The sequence below is a fragment of the Heterocephalus glaber genome, unplaced genomic scaffold (assembly GCF_053883595.1).
Source record: "Heterocephalus glaber isolate CG9 unplaced genomic scaffold, H.glaber_assembly_v1.0 deba00000281, whole genome shotgun sequence".
Taxonomy (NCBI): domain Eukaryota; kingdom Metazoa; phylum Chordata; class Mammalia; order Rodentia; family Bathyergidae; genus Heterocephalus; species Heterocephalus glaber.
Genome location: NW_028258139.1, coordinates 20,986,604 through 21,004,918, shown reverse-complemented (window position 1 = coordinate 21,004,918; position 18,315 = coordinate 20,986,604). Strand labels below are relative to the sequence as shown.

At 50.7% G+C, this 18,315-nt stretch overlaps 1 protein-coding gene across 48 annotated transcripts in view; it reads right to left on the bottom strand.

Moving 5' to 3' along the window:
- Zfat (zinc finger and AT-hook domain containing) overlaps positions 1-18,315 on the bottom strand; it is a 346,969-nt gene that overhangs the window by 6,055 nt on the left and 322,599 nt on the right. For 47 of the 48 annotated variants that reach the window (XM_087183897.1, XM_087183866.1, XM_087183847.1 and 44 more), the window contains one exon: positions 5,870-6,758. The exons of the other annotated variant lie outside the window; for it this stretch is intronic. In XM_087183897.1, the coding sequence (XP_087040023.1) occupies positions 6,519-6,758 (240 nt within the window). In that variant the 3' untranslated portion in view covers positions 5,870-6,518. Of the gene's footprint in view, positions 1-5,869; positions 6,759-18,315 lie in introns of those variants that run through there. 48 annotated transcript variants of the gene reach the window in all.

Sequence of the window (18,315 nt, the reverse complement as noted above, 5' to 3'; positions counted from 1 at the left end):
CATAATCAGCTGGACACTATGCTTTGGGCATGTGGCCAGCCTGCACCTCAGGGTGGAAACATGTGGCAGAGGAAACATCCTCTTAACCAGGAAGCAAAAATGAGAGCAAGGAGGAGGCCGGGGTGCCTGACCCCCTGCAAGAAATGCCTCCAGTGACCTGAGACTTCCCCCTGGGCCTCACCACCTCCCAACAGCACCGCCCTGGGGACCAGACAGACCTCTAACACATGGGGCTCTGGGAGATGCCACATCCAAACAATAGCACCTTGATCTTCGAATTTCCAAACTTCAGAGCAGTGAGAAACACGTTTGCTGTGTCTAATCCACCAGGTCCACAGAATCCTGTCATAGAAACCTAAAAGGTCAGAGACATCTGCCCTCCAGCTACTCCTTCACCTGTGCCCTCAGCCTGGTCAACATGGAACAGAAACGATGGCAGCGATTAACCCTCTTTGGGTGCTAGGCAGGAAACTGAAGTGCACCATCATGCCAAGGCCTTATAATTCCACAATGAAGGTGCCACTGTCGCCCCATGTTTGAAATGAAAGCACTGAGGCTTGGTGAGACTATGTGATGTGCTCAGTTCCTGAGAGGGACCCCATAACTCCAGGCAGGTTTGACCTCAGATTTGGCAGAGGGTCAGTGAACTGCAACTCTTTGTAGGATGTCAGCTTACAGGCTCGCACAGCCTCTGGACTGCGTGGACTCCTCTCACTCACTGCTACCATAGTACACGGGCAGCCTGCTGTGACCTGTTCTGCCCTAAGAGCCCCTTCCCAAGCTCTCCAAGGGCAGGGCTGCTGCCGGGGACACGTGTCTGTGCCCCCACAGGTCTGGTGTGGATGGCCAGGTGGGAGATGCAGGACGGAAGAGTCAAGACTGAGCGTGCGGAGGCAGCAAGTGTCCCCTCTTTTCCCCAGTCTGTCTTCCCCAGTCTGTCTTCACCTGACAAAGCCTTATGTCTCCCTTTTCGGCTTTGTGATTGCTAATACACCACATCACCCGTGTCTTCTTAGCCTGCAGGAAGTGTAACAACTGTTACCTCCCACAAACCACCGAAGCCTTAAATTACAGCAGGAATGTTGACAGTGACAGATGAGAATTTTAAAAATCAAACCCAAATGTGCCCCCGTCATGGCTTAAAAGAAGGGTCGAGTTGACGTGAAAATAATTTACTTAGAAAATTTTGTGATGCACGGTAAATTAAGTCCCCATAAGCACATTTTTTCCTCCAGCAAAGTATTAGTCTACTTAATTGATTCCTGGAGTCTTCCCACTATGACTTAAAACTGTTACTGCTGGGGAGAGACTGTTATAAACTTAGGGATTGGTCCATTGGTAAAATGGAAAGTTCATTTTGAAACTGTAAAAGGGGTGGAGTGGGGAGATGAATTTGGAATCCAATGGTCTTTTCTTTCCAGCCTTGAAAGAGGGAACTAAAGAACAAGGGGAACATCACCAGTGACAGCAGCCAATGTATTTTAAATACTTATTACAAGGAAAAATTAATTCCCTAAATTGCTCTTGTAGATACAGGTTAAAAAAATGAGTCACTTTCTCCTTAAAATGCAAAACTCAGAGCAACTAATGCAGCTCAGACTTGCTGTTATCTGGCCAGGTGGAAGGTCACATCCATGGGTGAGCACCACAGGCTGGAGCTGGAGCCACCCATCCTCCTGATGTGCTAAGCACCTCGAGCATCATTTGGGAGCCTCCTTCACTCAGGGTTACTCTATAAATGTCTTATCCACCTGGAGCAGGAGTCCTGGCTGCAGAGCAACAGCCTTAGCAGATGGGGTCCATAGAAGACTTACTGATGATAGCTGAAGGGGCACCTGAGCAAACAGCCAGCAGTTGCCAGGAGCCAAGCAGGTCAATTGCTGTGCTCGGCCTCCTCTCTCCTCTTTCCCACATCCCCAAGTGTCCCAGGGCATTTGTGACCTTGAGCCAGCCCCAGTCTCCTAAAATGCTCATTTGCTCCTGTCTTACACCCAGCAACATGGTTCCTGGGCTTGAAGGTTATGGAGGACATCTCATCTGCTGAGGAGGAGAAAAGGGACTTCCAGGAAGATGGTGGAGTAGTGAACAGCAAGAAATCAGCCTCTCTGAGATTTGGAATCCAGACACTAGAATACAGTAACATGGAGAAGAGGAGGACAGTGCCTCTGAAGTGAGAAATGAGCCCACAGGGAGAGAGAAGAGAGGGACCTCAACACGGAAGAGGGAAGTGGCAAATGGTGCTTTCTCCCTGGATCCCGGCTAGAGGTTAGAGAGAGGCAGCTCAAACCTACAGGGGCACAGTGACTACAGGTGGCACCAGAGCCCTCCACAGAGAAACAGACCAGTGGAGTGGGTAGCGACACCCCAGGCTGCAGTGGCCGGTGAGTAGTGAGTGATTCTGGTGCAGACATCTCTGAGAGAGGGTGATTGGCCAGTCACCATTTTGGAAATGGGCCAGCTGGACCCGGGACTCAGAGCAGCCACAGGTTTGCTTCATCCAGGGGCTCCCAGTGTCAGGGTGAGACACAGCTGTGGGAGACACCCAAGGTCGGGGGCCAAGTTCAAGCCAGTGAAAGGCACCTGGAGTTTTGTGGGCTGCACAAGTTGGGTCCCACGCTCACAGCCAGGAATCAGGATCAGCTTGAACTTCAGTGGAGCTGAAAGCATAGGCTTGCTGGGATTATCCTTCACTCTGCCGTAATTCTACTGCAGTCTTGCTGGGATCAACCAACACGGATCTGGGCTCTGTCTGCCTCCCTCTGTCTACTGGTGACAGCAGAGAGATGCCCTGGAGTGCACATTTTTTTCCTTTGTTTTTCTCGATTGTTTGTTCTTGTTTTTATGAGTGTTAACACTTTCTAAATTTTTTGTTGGTTTGTTTGGTTCTTTTTTCTGTTTCTTCTTTCTTTCCCTCCTATTTTTTTTCATGAGTTTCCCAAAGCTTGTGTAATCTTCCTTTGTCCTTCAGCCTTTTCTTTCTCTTCTTCTATTTCTCTATTTTTTTCCTCTTACCCCTTTTAAATTTTCTCCCCGAGGGTAAAATTGCTCTATTGAAAGAATATTTACTGTATACAACTTTGTTTTGTTTTAGATTTTGTTTTATAACTACAAATCTTGTTAAAAGATTTGTACAGTTAAAGCTGACAAAAAATTACCAGTTTGTTATTTTCTAGGCTGTGCTTGATGCTATTGTTATTACTGATTGTACTACTTTAAGGTGATATAGTCCTAATCAGTTATGCTTCCATGCATGCCAAGATCAAGACTGCCTGAGGGTTATAAGTAATACTATAGGCCAGCGCCAAAGAACCAGGGGCTAGGCCAAATAGGCAGCAGCTTCTCATCCCCAATAAATTTAAAAGGTAGGATCTTGCAACAGACTCAAAAATCAAAAGCCAGTTACACCTAGAGGACATCTGTGAAAAAGTCATTTCCTAAGGAGTTCTTGATACTAGCAATAAAGCTACATACCATAAGCAACTTATGAGCATCATCGCAAAAACTAAACTAAAAAAAGAAAAAAAATGAGAAGATATGGAAGTAAGATGCAACCCCAGACTTCCAGCTCAGACAAGGCAAACCCAGGGGACAGGGAGGGGGAACAATTTGAAAGCCACCCAGCTGAACTCTCTGAAATGGTAACAGTGGAAGTAACAAAGCAGACAAATGAGGGTCTCGAAAAAAATCAAGTTAGAAATAATTTCTCAGATGACTAAAAAGATGATGAGCACAATGAAGGACATGGTTAGTGAATCTAGAGTAGATACGGTTAAAAAAAAAAGAGGAGCTTAGGAAAATGATGGAAACCATGAATTCCTCACACAGAAAGGGCTCCCGGGCTTTATCCACAGGGAGCAGACCATGTGTCTCACCTTTGCCCCCCCAACTTCCCTCACCCCCCCAACTTCCCTCACCCCCATACACTGTCCTTGTTCCCCTTTCCTAGTATCAGGGTTGACAGAGGAGGAGGCAGCATGGCCCAGGGAACAGGAACAGTGCCTGAGAAAATGAGCCTCAGCCTCACAGTCAGCTCCCAGCTGCATCACCTTCTAGCCCCAAGTGTCACCCAAGGCAAGATATTTACCCAACCACCACCCTGTCCTCTTGGCCATAAAAGGGGAGAAGAATTGCCAGAGGGCCATGTTGGTTACTAGTGCAGATCTTGCTGGGCTCAATCCATGGTTCTGCTACTTTCTGTTCGACTTTGAGCAAGTGCCTTTGAGTCTTTGTGCTAATTAACATTCTCCATCAGTAAAATTCTACTGATAGCACTGAACTCACTGGGTTGCTGTGATAGAGAGAATAGCAATAGCCCTGGCCCAAGGTGAGCACTACAGAAGGCCCTGTGGCCCAATCTTATGAAGACAGGTGGTGGGAAGATTGATTTCTGACAATGGCAAGTCCTTAGTACATTTATATATAAACCAGGAAGATGGGGATGACTCAGTCTTTAAGCACAGGCTTTTGCCTTGCCTCACACAAAATACAAGTTGAGTTTTAAAAAGTGCCTGAGGACAAAGTCAAAGGGGTGGGGACCTGAGCAAGGTGGGAAGAACCACATTTTCCAGGCCCTGGAATGACCCTGTGGTCAGACCCCAGAGAGCCTGCCCTCCTGCCCCATCATGCTGAGATACTCACAGGGTGCAGTCAGCCAGGAACACTGAGGACTCTACAGCCTCCCACTGGCATATTTGGTGGTGGGTCATTTAAAAATGGAGTCCGCACCAGGGAATGGCACTGAGCACCGGAGGACTCTCCTCTTCCACCTGCACACCCTCTCCCCCCACCAATCCTTAATCTATGAGGGAGGAGCTTGAGGTATGTTCACGTTTATAGCCCCATTCCTAGGAACACCAGTAACTGATCTTTAAAGTGTGTGGGCCACATGCTCTGTTAAAGGCTTCTCAGCTATTCCCAGTTAGTTCTATCAGTAATCTGAAGAGTTGGCAATTATCCTTGGACCTATTTTAAAGATGAGTAAACTGAAACTCAGATCTAGTAGTTCTCAGAGGCCACTTGGGTGAGAAGTGACCAGGCTGGGTGAGCCTAGACTCTGCCTGCACCCTGGACACTCAGCCCCCTCCACTGAGGCCACACTGCTGCTTGGGCAGGGCTTGTCTGGAACACTGCTTGGACCTTCTCACTCCGGAGTTTAGGAGACAAAATCAACACCTGTCACCTCACACCCAAGGTCTTGTAAAGTCTGGCTTCTTGCTGACCTTCCCATCCTTTCCTTTGCGGCTACCCTAGACCAAACAGAAATGTTCTTCACTCACCTTCCACTTGGCTGCTGCCCATCACAGGCGGCAGCTCCACTGCTGCTCTTTGGAATTCCCTCCATGATCCTTTCCACCCCAAACTGTAAGTACACAGCCATGTGGTTCCAGACCACAGGACTCTCCCCTAACAGCTTGCCTTCCTTGGAAAGCCAGGGGTGCTTCCTTGATTCAGCCGCCCCTTCCTCCTGTGCTACAGCCCCCACCCCATCCCCTGAGCCCTGCAGGTCTGAACCTTGGCTGGTCTGGATCTTTGTCCCTGTGCCTGGCACCTGCCTAATCCTGCTGGGATAAAGATCCTCAGAGGATGTAACAGACCCAGGGCAGGCGGGACTCCCCAGATGCCCCAGCTCCGATGTAGGAGCACTTGGGTGGGTACCACAGTCACACAGTACTGTATCCCAAAGGCTTCTTTCCCACTCTTCCCCAACATGGAGAAAAATGGGGACATTGCCACTTCTTGGCTGGCAGTGAATGACACGCTTGGCACCCAGAAACGGAAGCCAGCCCAAGTGACTGGATATAATGTGAGGACCTGGGTCTCACATGGGAAGGGGAATGGCACCACCCCCCAGTAAGGAGCAAAGCACACGGGCAGGAAACACTTTTATTCCACCCACCTCACTCTCAGAACAGGGTGCAAAGGGTAAAAGTGCATTTTTCTTAAAAACCAAAGAATTCTAAAATGGCAAGCTGGGACCTTGTGATGAGGGAAAGGTGGTTACCTCACTTGATCCCAAGCAGCCCTGTATTTGAGGAGGGTGGGGCCCTGGGGAAAGAGCTGGGACAATCCCACCTACCCTACCCAGCGCCACTTATAAGCCATAAGGTCACTTGCTGTGTGATGGCTGTCTCCCTTTCACCAGGCTGCACAGTGGGCCCAGGAAGGAATGGGCAGTAGGTGGGGCCGGGGCTGGGGATATGATTCAGGGAAGATGTTGATGGGACAGAGTCTCAGTTGGATCTGGAAGCAAGGGATGACATGGGGCAGAATGGCTGATGCAAAGGTCCTTCCAAAGCAGATGATACAGGGTGAGGGGGGTGAGTCTGTGCTGGGGACCAAGGTCCTGTATTGCTGGTGATGCAGTCGCCTTGAACACCCAAACAGTGGTGAGGAGAGCCCACCTGGGCCTCTGGGCTGGGAGTGCAGGGGACAGTGCTACCATGGAGGCCAGGTGGCTGCGTGGTCTCCGCCCTGGGTGCCCAGCAGCCTGTCCTGTGCATTTGAGAGGCTGAGGTCCTCTAGAGCTCCTGAGCTGGCTGCGCCCCTGCCTGCTCCTCCAGGGGCTGCATGGCCTCCTGCACGTAAACAATGAATTCCGAGGCCTCCCCACCCTGCGTGTACACAGTCACGGTCTCGATGCCCTCCACGTCATCAGAGGACACCACCAGGTGGTGCTGCTCGGACAGCTCCACGGAGGCTTGCTGGAGGGTCTCCTGGATCATGACTGTGTGGTTGGAGCTGGGCTCCTCTTCAGTGACCTGGGGGAGGGGAAGAGAGAGGTCACACAGGTCTCATAATAACGAAACTACAGCTCAGCTGGAGGAGTCGTAGTGCATGTCTGGAGCTCATCTGTCCCGAATATAGTCTGCTCTGTGACTGCTCTCGTGCCTATTTTATGAAGAGAGCAAGCCTCCGCAATACAAAGGAAGGAGGCCAGGGGCCATTCACTGTAGCAAACGAAACTCAAGTCCAAGCTCAAAGTCCAAGCCCTTTTCTGATGGCAAGCATCCTCCCGTGGTTTCCAGGAGGCGTAGCGGTCACTAGTAGGTAAGGGTTAGCTGGAAGATGAGGCAGGAGGGATGAAAGTTCCAGGACAGCCTAGGCAATTCAGTGAGACTCTGTCTCAAAATTTAAAAAGGGCTAGGATGACTCAGTGGTAGTGTTCCTAGGTTTGATCCACAGTACTATTTTAAAAAACACTAAGAACTATTCAGGTTACCCACTGTCACAGAGACGGGTTCCTGGAAATAGCTAGTATAGCTAGTCATTTGGTGGCAACAAAAAACTAGGCTTCTCCTGGGTCCTCTGTCTTCCCACACTCTGGGACCTCAATGCTGCATGAAGATCAACATCTTAGGAATGATCGGGCACTCACAAGATTCCCCTTTCCCAGGGTCACCCTCGACATTCAAGAAGAGCCTACTAAGGGACTCTGGCTGCCGGTCTGGGCAGGAGGACTCTGGGAAGCATCAGGTGGCAGAGGGGACCACTGGGTTTCGTGGCCAGGCCTTTCTTGGTAGCTCCAAGCTGCCAGAGTCCAGGTGAGACCATATTCCTGCTGGTGCTAAGGCCACACATTTCCCTGGTTCTGTTAGGTTGGGGGTGTTTTGAATAGCAACTTGATCTTGAGAAGAGGAATAAAAGACATAGGAATGATTTAGAAACTGTTGAGAACCTCGAACTGCAAGGATGAGGGAGAAAACAAGCCCAAGAAGGAGAGGATGAGTGCTCAGACCTGCGGGCACATCAGAGCAATGGCTTTTCCAGGGGGCCAAGTGGCAAAGGGAGAAAGCACTTGCTTTGTCCCGCACTAACCTGGGGTAACAGTCAGTCCCACCACTTCTTGGCAGTGACATATGAGCAAAACTGTGCCCACAACCCTCAGGTTTGTAGGAGCTAAAATGCCTAAGGAAGAGTGCAAGGGAATTAAAGGAGATTCTGTATGCAAAGTGGGTGTGAATAGCACCACCGCCCTTTTAACCCATTCATTCATTCCATCTATTCGTGCTGTCCTAAACCCGCTCCACCTGGAACATGCTGCGGCTTGCCAATTACTTCTTCTTTCAGTCAGTGAAACTTGTACCCCTTTTCAGCTACCACGAGACTGTGATCTCCACAAGGGCAGGGACTGTGTTTGTCTCGTCACAGCAGTTTCCCCAGAGCCGAGATCAGTGCTTGGCACTCGGTAAGCGCACTCAATACTTGTTCTGGGTGCCAGATGCTGAGAAGGGTGCTAAGGAAGCAACACAGTAGACATTACAGTCCCTGAAGGAGCTCAGAGCCTGCAGGGCAGGCACACAGCAGAGGGCACAGCTGCACTGCGGGGTATGGCAGAGCTACCGGGGGAGCTGTGGATGAGTGTCAGGTAGGAAACAGGACTTCCAGAAGACGGGGGTGGGGGTTGTTCAAGGGCAGCCACCACGAGCTCCCACTTACGATGCTTCTGACAGCTCTCCTGACTCATGAGTGACATGGGGCAGCTGCCTCCCCTTGGCCCACCCATCTGTGATGTGCCAGAGCCACACGTTCTCTGGAGAGGGCCCATGTGGCTTGCAGCATTTCATTCCAACCCTGCAATCACTCCAGTCGCTGAGAGGGAAGGCTGCTGAAGCAGGTGGGTCATGTTTAATCCAGAGAGGAAAATGGAAAAAGCACCTTTGGGTGGGCCCTAGAGCCTCTAGTGTTAGGGACTGGAAGGAAATTTGGACTGCCAGAATGCACCAGAAACTAGGGAGCTACTCCAAGTGGAAGCTATTTTAGACTTAGCCTGATTTTTTTTTTTTTTTTTTTAGTAAACCAAGAGTCTTTTTTCCTTTCTTTTACTATTCGCTCTAATTTCATTTAACTGGGAAAATATAACATGAAGCAGGACTTCAGAAGTAAATATTGATTCATTTGACTTTGACAGAGAGCTTGGCAGAAGACTGGGAAGGGGAGGGAACATGCAATGAACCTTTTCTCCTTTTAACTGTCAGTAATTCTGCATAGAGGGAGGGTGAGGGACCGGTGACTCATGTCAAGGTCCTCATGTGTGCAAATAGGCCTACCACGCTCCAGTGAGGTCAAATGACACACTTCAGACAAAAGCTGAGGCTTCAAATGAAGTATTCACTGAAAGAAACTCTCCATTGGCTTACAATTGCCATCCTTTAACAGCTTTAATAGCTCAGGTGTTGATGGGGCTAAAATCTGCAAGGCTGAGAAGCCACTCTTGTAGGGACAGAGGCTCAGCACTGCTCCCATGGTGACTCAGAAAGCATGCACCAGTCCTCAGGCCTGGCCCCAGGAGAAAGCAGGAGGTCCCGAGGTGACTAGGACCTAGCCACTGCCACCAACAAGGGGAAAACCAGCACAAGGCCAGTCAGTGTGCTCAAACTGCTTGACAGTGGGTCTGTCATTAACTTTGTCGCGTGAGACACTGGGGTAGAGGTACATTAGCCCCAAGGATGATGGTGAGAAGGTGCCGCAGGGGGAAAGAATGAGGCACGCAAAGAAGGGCAGGTGTGGGCCCAGCAGTCCCACTGCTGCTAGAACCTCCCAGTCAGCAAAGCCCCCAGCAGAGTTGTGTCTTCCCCTGTGCAGAACATCCCAAGCCATGTGACATGCTGATCCATCATCATGCTTCATCCCAGGCACTCCGCTGCTCCACCACTGGGCTGTCTGCCCTCCTTTCACAGATTCTAGGATTCCCCACTGCTCTGCTTCAGCCTCCACAGAACCTGAGGACCCTGGGGCTGTGCCCTCTGTATCTCTGTGGAGCTCTGCTCCTGACTGAGCCAGACGCCAGGCCCAACCTGGGCTCCAGGCCACTGGTCAGCGCTCACAAGAGGCGCCCGGAGCGGCTGCCACACCATGCAGGAGCTGGCTGTTCATGGTCAGGCAGAAACGGTGTGTGTGGGGGTGGGGGATGACGCCTGAAGTGAGGCCTGCAGTCAGATCTTGACGAGTCTCGGCAGCAGTGGGGAGAACAGGCCAGCACTTCACAAGGGGAGATGGCAAACGCTTTCAAAGAAGGCCCTCTTTCATCCACGCTGGTGACCAAAACCTGTCCACCCAGAGGCAGCTTACACAGACTTGTGGTTCTCACTGCCCTCAAGTATTTATGTCTGCTTGCCCACACCGCCTTTTCTAGGTATTAAGTCTTCAAGGAGAACCCTTTCTCCACCTGTTTTCTTCAGTTTCTCCAATCTCGAACACTTCCAGAACTGCTTCAGAAAGTGGAAAGACTGATGGGCGGGATAAATGTGTTCAGAGAAGGAGTATTCTGAGGGTGAGGAATGGCAATGTCTTTTGCTGTAATTAATTTTATTGAAACGTGCATCCTACTTTATCACGCCACGTAAAGGCAGGATGTGAGCATAGCACAGAGGGAGGCTGCTTCACGGAGGCTGCGGAAGGCTTTCTGCAGTGTGTCCCCTTGTGCAGCACACGCCTCGCCGTACCATCTGCTGCTGTGCACTTCCTGCAAACCGCACACTTCCTTCCTAGATTCAGCGAAGCCATGCGGTTCGCTGAACACCCGTCATCCCCTCCCAGGGCCTCATCCCAACAATCCACGCACTCCTTGTGGCTCAGGCCTTTCCGCTCCCTTCTCACTGATGGGCTCCGAAGCTACTGGGGGCCTGGTGACTCACCTGAGGCCAAGCAGCAGAGCTGGTCCTTGGCCTGGGCCTGAGCCCCGGGGGCATTCCGCAGCTGGTGCAGCGTGACAGCGGCCAAAGGTGCCACGTGTCACAGGCCGACAGGGTTGGACCAACATTCCGTATGCATCCTCCACAGACTGTGTCTCGTCACTCTCAGCTACTCTCTGTTCAAAGAACGATCACTCTGGCAGCTTAATCTATTAGCACAGGCTTACAATTATTCTCCACAGTAGAAACAAAATGGCTTTCATGGTGTCATTACCCTGAGATGGATACTCCATTTTCCCCAACTGTGGAATCGAACACGTCTTCCAGTTAAATTATTAGCAGCATAGATGGCTTTAACAGAACACCTTAACCCATGGGACTGCACCAATTATTCACTAAACCAGGCCTTGTATCCTACAGTTCTACCCGTCTCAAGTCCAGACCAGGGCCCTGTCAGAACCCCAGGCACTTGGCAGGCCGTACTGATGCTGGAGTAGCTTCCCATTGACATCCTGCCTCTTCCTGGGCTTCACCGCCCTGCTCCACTCTCCCAGCAAGCCTCGATGGAGACCCGCAGGTGCCAGGCCACCAGGCTGCCTCTGATCGCTGCACTGTCTTGCCTTTTGCTTACTCCTTGCCAGTCTTACTTCCTCTTCTTCCTCTTCCTCCTCCCCCAGGCACCCTCCCACTTCTATGGAAAGTCTATTCCTGGCAGAATAAGCCTGCTCCCTCCTGACACTCAAAGTCACAGATGTCATCCTTGCTCAGGAAGCCTTCTTTAAGGCAAGTCCCTGTGTCACCCCATGGTGCCATATGGTCCCTCATAGGCTTTAAGTGACAACTCCCCACTACACAGCAGCTTCCTGGGAGCAAGGACAGCCCTGGTGCCTCCATGCCTGGCAGAGCCCCTCTTTCAGGAGGGCATGGCAGGTGCTAGGCAGAGCTCTGGAGGCCCGGATAAAGAGCATCCAGAACAGCCAGCACTACCTTGTTTGGAATTCTGCTGACAGGACCCAGCCCAGGTGACATGAGTATGGGGAAGGTGGCACATGGTCTACAGAGGAGGATCCCCTTCACTCCAAAAGTCCTACAGGTCCACCATTATACAGGAGAGGAGCCCAGGCTCTGAGGAAACAAACTGCCTAGAGCCACACAGCTGGGAGCAGAGTCCAGGTGTTCTGACTTTCGGTCTGTAAAACTCACTCTGCACCAGGCAACCTCACAGTGGGCTGCAAAGCAGTCTGGTTACTTCGAGGATGGGGCCAGACATCCAGCGTGGAGCCTGGCCTGTGTGTGGTCACTACACGGGAGCTCTCTAGAATTACTGGACAAGGGAAACAGCCAACACACGATGCGATGCTGAAGACACACGTGAGGCTGGCACTGAGGCTCTCAGATCACACTGTTTCTCACTGTCCAAATAATTGATAATAACAATAATAGGGATTGCTGAGTGCCAGAGGCTGGGTTAAGTGTTTCACACATATTATAGTATTTAGTCCTCACAATACCCCAAGGGTCTTGTTTCAGCTTTGGAGCAGAGGTTGCCAGGGGGATGAGCAGCTGCCCATGGGCCCTGCCCACTAGAGCAACCCCACCCTGCCCTCCTCCTGAGCCATGGACAGTCCAGAGCAGGCTGTGCCACCTCCTACTCCCAGGTCACCATGCCTCTGATGGACAAGGAACCCAGTCACTGCCCAAGCACAGAACTGAGCCAAGCAGGAGGTGGAGGTGGCTCTCCACTGACCACATGGGCCCTGCACAGTCTCTTTTCATGCTTCTTTTGTCTCTAACAAGAACACACCATGGGACTCTTCCATCAAACTGCCCTGTGCCTCAGGAATAGGAAGGACAACCCCTCTCAGAGAGTACAGCCCTGATGTCCTCAGCACCCCACCCTGGCCGGAAGTGTCTGAGGGGGTATCTTGTCCAAAAGGAAGACCATGGGGAAGAACTGGCCTGTGGGGCACCAGTCTTCCTGGGGCCACTGCTGGGGCTGCACTTGGCCTTCAGTGCACAGCTGCCCAAGCCCCTCTGAGGCCTGACCCCAAACACACACCCTTCTGCCTGTGAGACGCCACCAACCACAAACCCTTCTGGGATTTCCAAGCAGCCCAGAGACCCAGTTAAGGACACTGAAATATGACAAACAAAGACTAATTAAGGAAGGAAAATGCTGTACTCAGGACTGAATCCCAAAGAGGTGGCAGTGAGGGAAGGGGAAATGTTCTCACTAGCTGGGTCCTGGAAGAAGCACTTTTCAAAACTCCGGTGGAATCTAATAAGCAGCACATATTTGCATCACACTTTTCATCCACAGCTTTCAAAACACTGTGCAAAGAACTTGCAGGTGCCAGCTCTCCACAATGTCTGTGCTGGGGGCCACATTCTCATCACCTCAATAAAATAAATGGAGTTGAGGAGTTCAGTCCCGATGGGGGATTGAAACTGCCAGGCTTCTGTCAGGCCACGTCGAGACCAGCATGTCATTTAAACTTGGCTCTGGGCACATGAATGAATGGTGAATAAAAGAAGAGGAAAACAATTCCCTTTGGGCCTTACAATGAAAAGACATGTGGTGGGATGGCTTTGGTTTACAACTCTTTGAAGGAAAGAGCCACAGGTGTGGCTCCCTTTAGATGCTGCCCGTGTGCCCAGCAGCACCCTCCTGCAGCCCATGGCACTCAGCAGGTGCTGGGAAAACCCTGGACACCTGCACATCAGGGATTCGAGCTGGAGTTTTGACAGGCTCACCCTTCAGGCCTTTCAGGAGGAAGAAAGTCCACCACCTTCTCCGCCACTGTTATTGCCACAACGAGCAGGTCCTTTCTTTTCAGGCATCCTTCACATTTCAAATCCACTTTTTATAAGCTGAACCAGCTTCCTATTAAGCTGTGCCCTCTCCATTGCCATTAAAGTCCCTGAAAGGGAAGGCACCCAGGGCTTCGGTCCAGGAAACAAAAAGAATCCACCGTTTATTCTCCTCTCATGGGAACACCTATTGTTTGGGATTAGTTCTTGGGACCCACTAGGAGCCTGCCCTGGAGGCGGCCCACTGGGGCTGGGCAGGCAGACAGGTCTAGGAATGTCGGCAGGAGGACACAGCCTTTGTCAAGATCATCAACACTGAACGTAATGAGCACCCATCATGGGCAGCCCTTAATGAGACCAGGCAGGGAGATGGAGGGAATCCAAGACAAGAGCCAAACTCCTAGGAGGAAACAGGCTCGATGCAGGCAGCATGTGTGTGGATACGAGGGATGAGGATTGTGTGAGGTATAGGCATGCGTTTGCATATGTACACATAGGTATCCACACATGTGCAAGTATATGGGCATGTGTGTATATGTGCATGCAAGCGGGGTGTGTGTATGTGGGTGTCTGCATGTGTATAAATAGATCTGCACACATGTGCAACAATGTTTGCACATATATGGGCATTTGTATATGCATACATGAATATGCACATACGTGCAGGTATATGGGCACGTGTGTATGTGCATGTATATGGGGTATGGGTAGGTGTGTATTTGCATAGGACATGTGCATGTGCATGCATATATGCAGGCAAATGTGCACATGTATGGGCACACGTGTGAATGAGTATGTGTTCACATACATGCATGTAAATATCCCTGTGTGTGGGTATAGGTATATGTATATATATATATATTCACGGATAGTGCACACCGTGCATACATATGTGTGTATGTTAATTCATGTGTGCATGTACACTGCATCTTTCAATCTCAGCAAGGGCCTAGCAATGATGGTGACTCTTAGCACTTTCAGTGATAACAGCCGGCTGTAGCACACATGCTATAGGTTCGCCACCACTGGCCTAGAGGTAGAAGAAACCTTTTCATCTCACACATGCGTTTCCCCTTTCCCTGTCTCTGTCTTATGACCCTGCCTGCTTCTACATTTGCAGTCACTTCTCGTGGTGACCTCAGCACAGGCAGGTCTCGCAGTTTACAGTATTTGTGGACCCCCTTTACTCTACTTCCCACAGAGCTCCATGAGGAAGGGAGGGCAGGAGGTGGCTTTGAAAGGGGGTGGCCCAGAGAACTGACGCGCTCCCTCAGCCGGTCACAGGGGATTCAGGATTCTGAAGCCAAGGACAGAGCCTGCAAGGCCCCAACCTTCCTAACTGATCCTCTACCTCCCTAGCTGGACACGCAGGGAACTTCCTGCCCTGGCCTCTGGGTCCATCTCCCCTACACTCAACTTTGGTTAGGAGCCCACGGGTCACCCTTGCCTTTGAGTTTCCATCTCCCAAAGCCCCCACCCCACCCTTCACCCTCAAAGAACCTACCTGGTCCTTGGGAGCACAAGTGCAGGGCCCTCCTCCAGGAAGCCCCTGGGGTCCCCTGACCCAGTGTCCCATCTAATGGCATGTTGGCCCTGCACAGACCCACCCCAGTAAGTCACAAGCATAAGGCACAGATCCTGTCTTTCTCCCTCTGCTTTTCCGACGCCTGGCCACACTGCCAAGTAGTAAACTGAATCCCTGCTTTTCCAATGAGTCACAGAACACAGAACACAGGTGCAAGCTGCCTAAGGAAGCTGCACCACTTGCTCAACTAAACATCCCGTAAGGCTCAGTCAGCTGGAGGAGGGGAGCAGGGGAGCCACGGCTGGGAGTGGGGTTTCTGTTCTGAGCAGCATGGGAGGAAGAGACAGGCACATTGGAGCCTCAGTAAAGATGCAGTTCAGACTCTGGCTCATGGTGGACTTTCCAAGAAGGAGCGGGGCTCTTAATCTCCGAGGGCACCACAGCAAGAATGCTGATTGCTGGGCTCCTCACAGCTAAGCACCTACTGGGCCACCATCCTAAGGGAGCTGGCAGCTGGGCAGTCTGCAAAGGTGTGCTGGGGCCAGAAGTGCCAGAAAACAGAAGATAGAGGGAAAACGAGCTTTACAGTCAGAAGCAGGTCTGAAGAGCTGGTGCTTTCTTTGGGCTGCTACACTGGAGAGGTGTCACTCTCCGCAGCTGGAACTGGGGACATCCAGTGACATGTTAGCACCTGTTTGCAAGATAAAGAAAAGGTGCCCTCTGTGTTGGAACACTGCTAAGAGCTGATCCAGTCACTGAACAAGTGTTGCTGACAAGCCACCCACTTGCTGCCTTACAGTGTCAAAATTCACACAGGCTTAATTCCCACATATACCTCAGAGGACTTTGAGGCCCCTGAGAATTCAGTACATGTCAAACATTTGTCTAGAGCCCAACTGTGAGGCCCCTGGGAATTCAATACATGTCAAACATTTGTCTAGAGCCCAGCCACAGTCCTGGTCCAACCGGCATGCAGTGTACAGGAGGAGGTGGATAGAAGCATTCAGAGGTAAGGGATGCTTTCTTGAAGATGAGGACCTTGGTCTTCAACACTGTACGATTCACAGGAGTCACAAGTATGAAATGAGGTATAGCAATGGGAGAGTGAGCCAGGCAGAGGGAACAGCACAGTTCAGGTTCAAGATGATGAACCTCAGCCAGTTGGAGGACCGAATATGATGGGGAAGAGATGCCAAAAAAGAAAGAAGGCTGGAGAGGTCATCAGAAGCCAGATCCTGAAGGACCTTACAGGTGTTTAATGTGACTAAAATTTTTGGGTGCCTTTCTCTACTAGATACGAGAAACATGATCAGACACAGAGATTCAACCTCTTGCTGCATGGATAGTGGCTAGGAAAGACTGGAGGTCAGGAGGCTAGGGACAGGCTGGAATCCAGCAAGCAGACACAAAGCAGTGTCCCTCCATTGTCACATTCCTCCCTTCACCTGGCTCCCATCATGCTCTTCTATGCAGCCCTCCTTGGATCTGTCCATGTCCAGACCACTGATGGCTTGGGAGCTGCTTAGGGAATTAGTAAAGGACACTTCTAGGTGTGTCACAGATGACCCTTTGGGTCTATGTCTGGTCCCTGGCCCTTTCCTCTCTAGCACTATTCCCCACTCTGCTTCTTACGGCCATGAACTAACCAGCTTTGCTCCACCACTACCCTTCCACCATTAATGTTCCTGTCTTAGAGCCATCTGACCCTGGACTGAAACTTATCAAATTAAACCTCTCCTCCTTTAACATGTGGGTGCTGGCTACTGTCCCATCAATGGAAAGTTGACTAACACACAATTCTTCTGAACCTGGTGTAGTTCCCCAGCACTGAGCTCGAGCCTTTACTCTGTGTGCATCTCTCCCTATATCTTCTCAGCCAATCTCATGACTTCAGTACTGTCTTTAGGCTCATGTTATCTCTCGCTCAGGCCTTGCTCTAGAAACTCAAACCCGCACAGCTCATTCCTTACTCTGCATCCAAGTGCATGTCAAGCAGTCACCTCCAAGTTAACAGGGCCTAAATGGGACTATTCATTGCCTACTCACCGACCCCCCATTCTCATCTCAGAAAGGGAACATCCTGACTCTCTTCTCCCACACTCCACGTCCAAAGCCTGGGTGTGACCATCCAGCTCTGCCATGAAAACATGTCTGAAGCTCCCAAATGCCCTCCTCTATAGCCACATCTGCACCAGGCACAGTCATCTCTCTCTCTCCCTGACTACAGTATCTTAGTTACTTTTCTCATTGCTGAGACAAAATACCCAACACCCAAAGTTAAAGGAGGAATGGTTTATTGTAGCTCAGTTTGTAAAGGTTTTAGTTCATAGTTGGCTGGCTCCAAGGCAGGCTGGTATGGCAGAAGAAAAACAGTGCATGGCAGACAGAAAGCAGCAAGTCAGCAAGCAGTGAAATAATGAAGCAGCAAGTGACAAGCAGCAGCCCTCTTTCTGTCCCTTATATTCTATCCAGGCCACACATGTATAGCACTCACGTCCAAGGTGGGCCTTCCCATTATCCACGCCCTAACTATGCCAAACGAGTCAGCAGGCTAACTTAGTAATTACAGCCCCGTATTCCCAGCATTACACACTTAATGTCAGCATCACATTTGGATCCAGCCACCTCTGAAAAGCTCCACCTATGACCCCATGAGGCTTTCGGGGGGGGCATTTAGACATAAGTCATAACATATAAGGTTCTTACTTCTTATGTCTGTACCTCAGCTTGCCGCGGCGACCACCAACACGGGATGTGAGGTGCTAAGTATGACAGGAGAGCACAGAAAGAGACACTGGATTGGATCAATCTGAGTATGAATATGGCTACTATGCAGTCAGGTTAGACCTCATTTATAGAGGGACAAGGTCCCATCCCTATCTCTTCTCAACTGTAATGGGCTCCAGGCCTTAACCAAAGTCCATGCCCGAGGCCAGCCTGAGGAGGCCTGTAGACTCATCAGACAACACTGAAAGGCTGACCAGCTTCAGGAAAAGTGGTACACAGAACATCTGGTCTAGCGAAGATGTAGGGCTAAAATGATGCTGTGTCTTTAAAAACATGGAGGTTGTCATATGCAGGGGCAGTTAGACAGGCTGGGTCCTTGGGGCTAGGACTAAGTAGCTGGGGATACAGAACACAGTTCCCTGCTGTCCAGAGCTGAAAAAGCAAGCTGCCATTTCTACAGCTACTTAACTAGCTGATCTGAGGGTGCTGCATTGGGATTCCTACTCAGAAGGGAGGTTAGATCTGTCATCCTCTACTAGGGTCTATTCTTTACCACCCATGCATTCCTAGGTCCATCCTGCAGGGATTTCTGTCCTTTCAGAAGTCTGGAGAAAACAGCTT